The 12,145-nt window shown below is 39.9% G+C and overlaps 1 protein-coding gene across 2 annotated transcripts in view; it reads right to left on the reverse strand.

Annotated features, from left to right (window-relative positions):
- The window catches only part of Trhde (thyrotropin releasing hormone degrading enzyme), a 471,067-nt gene that overhangs the window by 231,230 nt on the left and 227,692 nt on the right, over positions 1 to 12,145 (reverse strand). For both annotated transcript variants that reach the window (XM_060378067.1, XM_060378066.1), the window contains exon 4: positions 1,914 to 2,068. In XM_060378067.1, the coding sequence (XP_060234050.1) occupies positions 1,914 to 2,068 (155 nt within the window). The remainder of the gene's footprint in view (positions 1 to 1,913; positions 2,069 to 12,145) is intronic.

The raw sequence follows: 12,145 nt of genomic DNA on the forward strand, positions 1-12,145 counted from the left end.
AATGAACAGCATAAATTCAAAACTTTACAAAGTAGTAGAAGGATGGAGATGGGACTGCTTGTGATTGTACCAGCAAATTCATTCCCTAAACAGATGACAACTGTGCTAAAACTTTTAACAATAAGGAGCCAGCCATGAGGTGGCCTTGGGCAAGAAGATTTTTGGCAGACAGCGAATGTGAGTAAGCCACGATGTAAAGACTCTGTGTGGGAATATGTTCCTTGAGAAACAGAAGATACAGAAAGCTGGATTCTGATTAACCAGGTGGAAGGAAGAATAAGACAGTATTAACAGATAAAGACATACTAGATCATACACAACATCAAGAGTCATCACAAGGATAGTTTGGGGACCTGACCAAGAATTTCAATGTTAATAATGAAGTGATAAAGTATCATTTTCTTTAAGGAATCTTTAATTCAGATGAAAAAAAAGATAGTTCCAAATAAGACAATGGCCATGCAGCCTCTATTTTGAATGTTTTTTTTAAACTGTATCCAAAATACACATTTCTTTTACAGATTGACAACCTGTCTTCAGAACTGTGAGAACATATAAGCGTGGAGGATAATAGAGAAATCAGATATGATAATCACAATCAAAGTCCCGACAGATGTTTCTCATAGCTGCTGTTTCATTTCTTCATGGTAAGTGGCCTCTACTACTGAGATACCAGAGGAGATTAACACATAATAGGGGATGTGGGATGTGCAGAGCAGTTCAGAGACTCAACAGTTTCAGAACTATCACCGTGGCTCCTCTCAACAGAACCACACATCTAACACCACTTAGGAGAATATATCCCCCCAAAAAAATTACATTTGCCTCAGAATTTTAAGCCAAGAGGGAAAGCACTCTAGCACTGAAGGACCCAGTGATGCCTGCACTGGCTCCTCTGTGACCTGAGGTCAGAAACATGTCTGGTTTGGTGAGCACGAGGGTACAGCTCTCTCCCTGGTTCACCCAAGAGGAAGAGATATTCAGGCAAGCAGTTACTCAGTGTAGACCTCATTAAACCAAGTTCACTTACAAGCATTAAACTGCTCACCTTTTTTTCACTATCAGCATTTTTCACATGACTCTTTTTTCAGGATTTCTGGATTCTAAAGGCATTTGGAGTTAAAAGTATATAAAGTCACAGTGTACTACATGGAGATTTTTTTTTTTTTTAGTTTAAAGTATAAATGTGGCACCTAAAGTTCAGAGCAATTACATTAGGCATTACTTTCCAATTTTTTTTTCACTAATTTCAAGATTTAACAAGTGTGGCCAAGTATCGTTCCACTACTCCTATGAGTAAGTAGTACTTACTGCTATGAGTAAGTTCATAAAATCAAAATGAAATTAATTTTTGTCCCAGCTTCACAATGAAGCTGTCCAATTCATGTATGAATGTTTAACTATGCCAAGTAAAAAGATATCACTCATTTGAGAGCAAAGCGTCCACAGCTGAGCTAGTGAAAGACTCCCTATGTGTCTACGTGAGGGGAGAAGAACAACAACAAACCAATTTTGGCAAAAGGAAATTCTGACACATCCACAAAATTCAGCTGCGTCTCTCCGCAATGCAATATATCATTTCTCTCACTGCACTTACCATATGTACAGACTAATAATCAAAGAAATGGAAACATGGCTGATCAGCAACGACACAGAGGCTCTGAAGGGGCCGCCACTCCATCACACAGTTCAAGTAAAGCCAGTGGCAGTTGCTGACTCGATGCCATCAGTTTGTGTATGTGTGTTTACCTTATCGTCTGAGAAAAATGATATGCCATGCAGAGAAACTGCGCAGTGCTTTGTATAAAACATGGGTGCGAGGATGGGAGCCAAGATCGTCATCCGTACATCTGAAGCCACCCCACATTCTAGACAGTTTCACGTTATACTTACACCCGTTCCTTTTCTCGTACCTGGTGACATATTTCATGAACAATGACCATGGTGACATCCAGCAAATAAGAAATAGATGAAACACTGGGATCCAGCAGGATTCTTTGTTCCACAAAAATACTTAGTCCCCAGTTCTCCATAGCAGCATACGGATGCTTAGGCACAGCTAAAAGATCTAGAAATAGAATAAAACAGTTCCAAAGGTTTTAATGGCACCAGAACCTAAATTTCAAGACCTAAAAAGTTCAGGAATCCTAATAAGCCATCTCTACATGAGAGTAGAAATATAGGCTATCACTATTGATGCTAGTTATACTCCTTCACCACAGTTCGTTTTCAGGCCCAGACTCCAGGTGGCTGGAAGTATCTGCAACATTATTGATGGGCCCATTCTAATAAATTTCAGAAGTTTGAGGAAACTGAATGCGGCAGAAAGCCAGAGCGAAAGGCATTGTGCCTTCTAATGAAAAGATATTCAACTAAGTATAGGGGCAAGTGGATTATTATTTTGTACCTCAAATCTATCTCAAAGAAAACATTTCATGTTAGTTTTAAGATGGGGTATCCTTTTTTCCAATTTCTTAAATTCCTGTGCATTCTTTGGGTCCTGTTAAAAAATATAACGCTACATTTAATCTTAGCTTATAAAGAAAACTATGACAGTGGATGTAGTGGCAAAGGGAAAATAGAAGGGACCCATGGGCTTTGGTCTGGGCTTGCCACCATCAACTACTGGCATGACATCAGTAAATCACTTAGTTTCTCGGGACCTCAATTCCCTCACCTATAAAGTAAGGTTATTGGCCTTTTCTTTAAAATGCCTTCCAGCTCGAAAAATCCATGATTAGACAAGTCTAAAAATGTGTGCTTATTTTAAAAGGTCGTCCAGGTATTATCAACTTCTGATTATGGTGAGCAAAAGAAGTTCATATTTCCCATCCACCCCACCCCCCAGACTCACTACAATGGTAAATAAAATATTTAAAAAGAAGACTAATGCTCAGGCTTAAAAAAAATCTCTCAGTGGATTAGAAATGGAACTAAAATGCAAAGTGGTTATTACGTGAAACTATGGACCTGCTGGTCTCTGGCTCCAAAAGTAGGCGAGCAGCATCTGGGAACTGGCTCTGGCAGGACACAGTAGAGCCAAGAAGACCAATGCCAGCTTGACTGCTTGATGCCAAGGGCTGAGGTAAGGCATGCACACTGAGAGTAGAAAATAGCTAGTGGTTATTGCTTCCTGGAAGTGCTAGTAAGGGCCAAAAAGGATTTGAACCTTGGATCCTGTACACGTGTTCTTAATCATAATTAGCACCCTCATTCCAAAGTGGAAATTCATATTAGAAATTCTGTAATGTATTCCAAGGCTACCAATAAATTGTTTGAGAATGTTTATTATACTAATGGCTTCCAAAAGTGAAAAAGGGGAAATTAAATGCTTTTCCACTAAGAAAATGCACAAAGAACATATAAAAAGCATTTTGTAAAGGAATATTACATAGCAATTAAAACAGTGATATCACAACAGAGTTGTACCATTATAGGCACCAGCACAGACTATCTGAAAAACATAAATGAAGAAAGAATGTATAAAATGAGCCCAGTGCCCATTAGAAACATTCCAAATAACACTGCCTAATCTATATGCATCTTCACACCTGCAGGGCAGACATGTGTGAAGATAATGTAAAATATCCATGCCAACACAAACAGGAAGCAATAATAAAGGCATGGTTGGTACTGAGGAGAAAGGAAGAGAAAAGACTGTAGGAGAGCCACATGAAGAATTAATGTCTTCCAATCAGTGTTTTAAAGCTGATGGTGAGCCCATTGATATTATTATAATAGTATTATCCTTTAATGTATGTTCTAAATGTTTCACAACAAACAACTGAATAAAACAGTCAATAGTATTAGCATATGACTGATTTTTTTAAATTTCTGAATTCACCAATTTAATTTCAGTATTGGTAAAGTTTTGAAATCTGAAATACATATTAAAGCCAAATAAATTCCCTAATTCCACTATATTTTAAACTAATAATGAAGTCATGACAACTATAACAAAGAAAGATAAAATATTTAAAATACTATGAGAAAACAGAAAAATATCTGTCTAGAAGATTCTTGAAAATGTGTTATTTATTGGGCTTCAAACGGTGACTAGGATTTGAGTAGGCATTTGAGTCAATCTGTTCACTCATGAGATTTTTTTAATTAACAAAAAGAAGTCACATGGGCACTGATGTATAGAGCAAACACTGAACATTGTCTTCCTGTAACTATTGTTTTGATGTGTCCTTCAAACTCCTTACTATCTTCATGATGGTGTTTATGCACAGAGAATTCCAGCTAAGAAGCAGCAAGTGAAAGAAAAGCAGTGCCTAATAAGTGCCTGAAATATATATTCCTGTATGAAAGTTACAGGATGAATAAGTGTGGAAGGCATGGGCAAAGCAGGCCTCTCTAATGTAATCATCATTACCTGGCATGTGATCAATGTTACAGGCCAAGATACTTAAAGATCTGTGCAAACGTATACTGAAGGAGGATTTTAAAAACCCTGCAGTGCTCAGGTGAGGAAGCAACACTTTGGCCAAACAGAAAGGAGGCTGATTGGGTTGGCACCATATAAAAGGGGAACTACAGACCACAGAACTAGTACACGGGAAACACATCTAACAGGTAGATTCACCCACTTTACATAATTGAAGACAACGACTGTGTGAGATCTGCCTGTCATCAGTACATGGCTGCAGCAGCAGCTGCCCCAGCATCATGTTCTTGTGGAAACAGATGAACTCAAGTAGAATTTTTTCAAGGACAAATCCTGTCGCAATGAAGAACTCAGTCTGAATCCTATAGCAAGGAGGAGCCCAGCCCTCACAGCCTGGTGAGCACATCACTTAGGGCTGGCTGGGTCAAAGGACATACGGAAAAGACTGAAAACATATGATCCAGACATGCCATCCTGAAGTCTGAGCTCACAGGGGAAAATGCACTCAGAGGCAGTTTACAGTTTGCAAATGACTGTTAAATAGTATAAACACAGACACAGCTGATGAAGCACTTATCACACAGGCATAAGCACCTGGGTTCCGTTCCCACCATTTATGGTGTTATGTGCTTTTATCCCAGCACTGGTAAGCAGAAACAGGTGGATTGCTGAGGCCCACTGGCCAGCCAGCCCACAGTGACTTCCTGATCACAGTGAGAAACTCTATCTCAAAAAACAACGTGTGTGTGTGTGTGTGTGTGTGTGTGTGTGTGTGTGTGTGCTCCTGAGGAGTAACGCCTAAAAGAGTAGACCTCTGGCCTCCACTTACACTGACATACCTCCTACATGTGTCACTTACACCAACAGGTGTACTCTTGCATACATACATACATACATACAAACAATAAAAACAAAAAATAAAAAATAAACAAGAATGATGAGGGGGCGCTGGTTAGTACCAAAGTTTTTAGGCATTGATGGCTTATGGTTAAGCGTTAGCATCCAGAAGTATGGAGGCACTGAAGTCGAGACAACAGTGCCATAGGTAAACCAAGCAAGGACTGTTAACAAATAGGAAAAAAAATCAGATAAATTGACAGGTTGGCAGGATTTAATATGATGTAGTAATGCGCAGCATCTTAGGTACAGAGATGGAAAAATATGGGCAACAGAGGATATACAAGAGAGAGAAAGTGAAAGTTCACAGATTTGGTACCACACATATAATAACCTGTCAAATGGTCAAATAACTTTGGAAAAGATGATTGCCATAACCCTTCATAAATTGAGGAAACTTGGAGGATAGTCCTATAGATGAGGGATATCTACACATGTATATATATATCCACACAAAGACTTGTGCATTCACATTCTGATAAAAGGATAATTTTCAGAACCTAAAAATCAGCCACAAGCCCAACACCCATCAATAGACAAACAATAAAATGTGGCGTAGTGTACAAGAAAGTACTACTCAGTAGAAATCAAAATAAATGAACTCTTGGAACATAACACAGCATGAGTGAGCTCCAAAAGAGTGCACTGAGTTTTTGAAACTTAAAGAAATGCATGGTGCATGATTAGCCTTATTTGCATAAACTGTTTAGAAATTCAAGCTACTCTATAGTGATGAAGATCTGTGAATAGTTCTGGAAAAATACGAGAGTTGCTCCAGCATAGCACTAAGAGTTGGAGTGTCCATTATGGAGATGGGCATGTATACATTTAATCATCAAGTAGTACACAAAATATACCCATGTACAGGCATAGGGTTATTGTTTAATTCAAATGCTGATTTCAGTACATCCCCCCCCCAATCTGTTGCAGTCCTTGTTTTGAGACTCTCCTGTCTCAATGTCATATGAACACTAATCCCCAATTCTCCCCTGATATGCCAATAAAGCAGCTTACAGCCCATCGATGAGTAAGGGAGAGAATAGGGCTGGGCTTTCAGCCAGCTAGGGGAGGAGGCGTGAGAGGAGGAAGTAGGGAGTACAGCCATGGACAGATATCCGAAAGGGACCAGGAAAGAGAGCCCAGGAAGGAAAGACACGAAGTGCAAGTATCACAGGGATGCATGCTGGGATGAAGCCAAATCAGCTTATAGGGTTCAGAATAGATTAAGAATTGCTCATTCCTTATGCTGGGAAGCTTGTTAAAATAATATAATAGAGGCTCAATTATTTGTGTTTCTCAGTTTTGTAAAAATAACATTAAGATGCGTGTGGTATAGCTCACTGAAACTACTTTGTCAAGGGTGTTGGTAATTGAAGCAGTATTCTGCTTATTTGAAGCATATACTGCTCATTTATACTGAATTAAGTTATTTTAATTTTGCAAAGTAATGAGACTGTATCTATTAAAATATGCATCCATAATGTGTAATGTGCCTTAAAAGCAAGAAAACCCACATTTCAGAATATAATTTACTTAAAAATTCAAAGAAAGTCCTGGATAAAATTTTACATATTGTTCTCCCAAATAATAACTATCATCTAAAAAACTATAGTTAGACATAGGGAGAAAAATCACATAGTTTTAATAATAACATAAAAATCTGTCACTGCTCTCTCCCCTTCTCCAGACCCTGGTGTATTAAGGTACCTCCACCATGCCAGCACAAAGCTGAAATGGCTCTGAGGGAAGTCACAAAATCTCAGGCATGTTCCTCAATTTTTGTTTTATTCTGGCATTTATGAGACCTGCAGAGTTGGTCCATAGAAAACAACAGGAAGTCCCTGTTTCCCCTCAGTCTTCAGAATGACTCTTGTTGTCACTTTGCTTTGCTAATTTGTTTGTTTCTTTTTATTTTTATTTTTAACTTTCTTGTCATTGTGACTTGGGAAAAAACACAAAGTTTTCAGAATCTCCACGTCTAATTTCTGTGCAAGATGTTTGTTGCTTGAATTTAATTATGGTCTAAACCAAACTCTGCTAGTTTTAAATTTCATTGTACCCCATTCAAAGCTCACATTATTTTAAAAACTCCCCTGTTGTGATATTGAAAAGAGAGTAATTTAGAAGTGATTAGCTCATGAGGACTTTCCCTTCATGAATAGATTAGTCATAAGTATATCAGTTCATTGCAGCACACAGCACTGTCATCTACAAAGTTCATGCTTCTGACCAATTTGAAACAAAAGAAAATTGCAAAGGAACACCGATGTTTTAAATATGACCTCGTCTTGGACCACATCATTAGCTATTCCAGGACATTTGCACCCCAGGAGCCCACAGGTTTCACACTTAGCACTGCCTTTTAAGGAGCTTGGGTAGTTAAATTTGCCTCTTCTGTCCCTTTTGTTCTTTGATGATATGCTGTCAACTCCGGAAGATTGCAGCATCATGATGCTGTCTTAAAACCAGAGCACAGCCCTTATCAAATACCAAATACATCAAGACCTTAACTTGTGTTTTCCAGAACTGCAAAAAACAGTTTTTCTGTTATGTCCCAGAAATCTTACTACAACACAGTAGAGGAAGAGAACATAATATTTTCTTTTACTCTTTTCATCTACCCTAATATCACTCATTACTACCCATAAATGCAAACACCTGCTATGATGTCTACATGGAAAGGTCTAAACATTTTTAGTGGGCTCTTGTTTCTTAGGTTCCAAATATACCTATAGTTTCTTGAATAGACCCTCACCCCACTTTTTAAAATATAGTTAAAACTTTAAGGAAACCTACATATTCCTTTTGAATCTTTCTTTTGAACTCTGGGGAACGTCAGCTACCATGAAACATTGTTCTACTACCACGAGAAGACCATGTGGGTCGAATCCTGCAACAATACAGAAAAACCCAAAAGCCATCAAATGGGGTCTGGCAATGGACATCAACAGCAAACCAGTCTCTGGCATTTAGTGTTCCAATGAAGTTGTTTGTACAGTGTTGACTTTTTGATTTATTACCATGTTGGCTAGATATATACTTTATTATATGCTATTAAGTAACTATTAGCAAATGGAAATGCATGCATCAAGGACTGTCTCCAGTTCCTACTCACTATTTATTATAATCAGAGCCCTCAGATTATAATAAATAGTGAGTAGAGTGTAAGGTGTTCAGACTTGGACTGCTCAACTTCTTGCTCCAGTGTGAAAGCCTATGATCCTGCAGTTCAGAAATCCTTCTGGGTGATCAGACATGCTCCATACTCTGCTTAAGACTGAAAACAGAATGGTTGTTGGCAGGTAGATGACTTAAACGAGTGATCAATTATTTTTCTCTTTCATGACATTTTCCCTTTTGTCTAGTCTCTGAAGTCTTCGCTTTCACTGTCAATATTTCTTTCTGCCTATGTCAGGCTTCTAGTTAGACAAGCCAAGTTTACCAACTCATTCTGATTTTGAATCAATTTCCTCATCTAGATATATTAAAAGAGTAAAATAATCCCTAAATAGTTCATTTTCCCACCATCCCAGTCTTCAACTTTTATGCTGAAAGGGAGAAAGGGGCTGGAGAAGTAGCTCAGAAGATAACAGCATGTACCATTCTTGCAAAGGACCCAAGTTTGGTACCCATAACTCATGTAAAGTGATTGACAGTCACCTGTTATTATTCTAGCTACAGCAAGAACTGACAGCTTTTATCTCAATGAACACCTGCACTCATTCATGTTTGTGTACAGCACAAACACACACCACACCCTAATATACATATATATATATATATATATATATATATGGTTTTTTTAAAGACAAAGTCTCTGGAAGGTAGAAAGTTTAATGCCAGCTAATGAAGTATTGGGGACTGACAGACATCTCATAGGTAAAGACACTTGACACCAAGCCTGAGGGCCTGCGTTCGCTCCTTAAGACACTCACACTTTTCATTTCAAAGCTCTTCCCCACTTTCTCTTCTAGTAGATTTGGTTTATCCAGTTTTATGTTGAGGTCTCTGATCCACTTGGACTTAAGCTTTGTGCAGGATGATAAATATGGATTTATTTGTATTCTTCTACAGGTAGACATCCAGTTAGACCAGCACCATTTGTTGAAAAGGCTTTCTTTTTCCATTGTATGGTTTTGGCTCTTTTGTCAAAAATCAAGTATCCATAAGTGTGTAGGGTTTTTTAAGACTTAAATTATATTCCATTGACCAATCAGTCCATTTCTATGCCAATATGGCAGAGAAACAGTTAAAGAAATGCTCAATGCCCTTAGTCATGAGGGAAATACAAAGCAAAACAACTCTGAGATTCCATCATATACACATCAGTATGGCTAAGATCAAACACTCAAATGATAGTACATGCTGGTGAGGGTGTGGAGAAAGGGGATCTCTCCTCCATTTCTGGTAGGAGTGCAAACTTGTACAACCACTCTGGAAATCAATCAGGTGCTTTCTCTGAAAATTAGGAATAGGTCTACCTCAAAGTCCAACTATGCCACTCCTGGAAATATACCTCAAAGATGCTCTACCATTTGCTCAACTACTATATTTACAGCAACTTTATTTGTAATAGCTAAAATCTGGAAACAACCTAGATGTCTCTCAACCAAAGAGTAGATAAAGAAATTGTGGCACATTTACACAATGGAATACCACTCAGCTACTAAAAACAAGGAAATCATGAAACTCAGAGACAAATGGATGGAACTAGAAAAGATCATCCTGACTGAGGTAACCCAGACCCAGAAAAACACATGAGTATATACTCATAAGTTGGTTTTAGCCAATATAGTACACAATAGATATACTACAATTAACAGATCCAAAGAAGATATGTAAAAAGGAGGACCCACGGGAAGATGCTTAAATCTCATTCAAAAGGAGAAATAGAATAGACAGTGGAAGTGGCTAAAGACAGGGAACAAGGTAGGAGAGAAAGCACAGAGAGAAATGAGGGTGAGACCAGACATGGGGAGAGCAGCGGTGGGAGGAGAAAGGGCCTAGAGAGACAAGAAAAACTGTGGGTGGGGGCATCTCTGTGACAAGCTGGGAACCTTTAACAAGATAGGCTCCTGGGAGGTTATGGGGGGGCTCTAGCTGAGACTCCTAGTATCAGGGACCATAGACACTGAAGATGACACCCTCTAACCCTCTCTCCTAGTAGAAGGAGAGGATCACCAACCTACCCAAAAAACTTTTACCCAAAATTTACCCTGTCTACAAGATGTGCACAGATAAAAATAGAGCAAAGATTGAGGGAATGTCCAATCAATCCCTGGCCCAACCTGAGACCCACCCCATGGGAGAGAGCCAACCCCTGACACTATTAACAATATTGTACTATGATCACAGACAGGAGCCTAACAGAGCTGTCTTCTGAGAAGCTCCACCCAGCAGCAGATCGAAAAAGATGCTGAGATTCATAGGCAACATTGGGCTATGGGTAGGGAGTCTTGTGGAAGAGTGGGAGGAAGGATAGAGGGACCTGTAGGAGCCAGGAACGCCACAAGAAGACCAACTGAGACAACTAACTTGGGACAGGGGAGCCTGTGGCTACTGAAGCACCAAACAGGGACCATGCCTAGACTGGGCCCCCTACACAGAAGTGGCAGATGGGCAGCTCAGGCTTTTTGTGGGCTCCCTAGTTAAGGGCAGCAGGCTCTGTCTCTGACATGAACTTTGTTGCTTGCTTTTTTATCACTATCCTCTGTTGAGGCTTCCATTGCCAGACCATAGGGGGAAAATATGTACTCAGTCCAGATGCCATATGATGAACTAGGGGTAGGGAGGGAAGGAGGGGGCTCCCCTTATCTGAGAAATAGGAAAGAGAGATGGGGAAGAGAGAGAGAGGATGGGACTGGGAGGAGTGGAGAGAAGGAGCTGTGATTGGGATATAAAGTGAACACATTAATTAACTAAATTAAAAAATATATATCTTTTGAAAAAAATAAAAGACACTCTCATTCCAAAGAGGAAATAAAATAAGACATCTGAAGTAAATGGAGGGAGGGAGTTGTGTAGGAGAGAGGGTAAGGAGGGCAATGGGGGTGGGATCAGGTTTGGGGAAAGGGGACAGGGGTGGGTGTGCAAGTGGGAGGACCTGGAGAGAGAACAAAAATCTCCGGGAGAACATCTCTGGGACAAGGGACACCTCACATGAGAGTCTGGTGGGGGGTGACCTAGCTGAGATCCCTAACAGCAGGGGACATGGAGCCAGAAGTTGCCACCTCCTGTGGCCAGGTAGGACTTCCAGTGGAAGGAGTGCAAACTAACCCATCCATAAAAGCTTCCACCCAAAGTTTATCTTGCCTATAAGACATGCAGAGATAAAAACGGAACAGACATTGAGGAAATGGCAAATCAATGACTGGCCCAACATGAGGCCCAACCCATGAGAGAGAGCTAACCCCTGACATTATTAACGATACTCTGCTGTGCTTGCAAACAGGAGCCTAGCGTAACAGTCTTCTGAGAGGCTTCATTCAGCAGCTGATGGAAACAGATGCAGAGACCCACAGCCAAACAATAAGCTCAACTCAGGAAGTTCTATGGAGGGGTCAAGCTCACCACAAGAAGACCTACAAAGTAAACTAACCTGGGCCCATAGGAGAATGTCACAAAGACTGAAACACCAGCAAAGAGCATGCATGGGCTGTACCTAGAACTCCTATATATATGTAGGAGATGTAAACCTGTAGGTCCCTACCAATGGGATTATGGACTATCCCTAACTCTATCGCCTGCCTTTGAATCCCTTTCTCCTAGCTGGGCTGCCTTTTCTGGCCCCAGAGAGAGAAGATACACTTAATCCTGTTGTGACTTGAGATGCCAGGGTGGGTCGGTACCTCTTAGAGA

Source organism: Meriones unguiculatus, chromosome 2 (genome assembly GCF_030254825.1).
Source record: "Meriones unguiculatus strain TT.TT164.6M chromosome 2, Bangor_MerUng_6.1, whole genome shotgun sequence".
Taxonomy (NCBI): Eukaryota; Metazoa; Chordata; class Mammalia; order Rodentia; family Muridae; genus Meriones; species Meriones unguiculatus.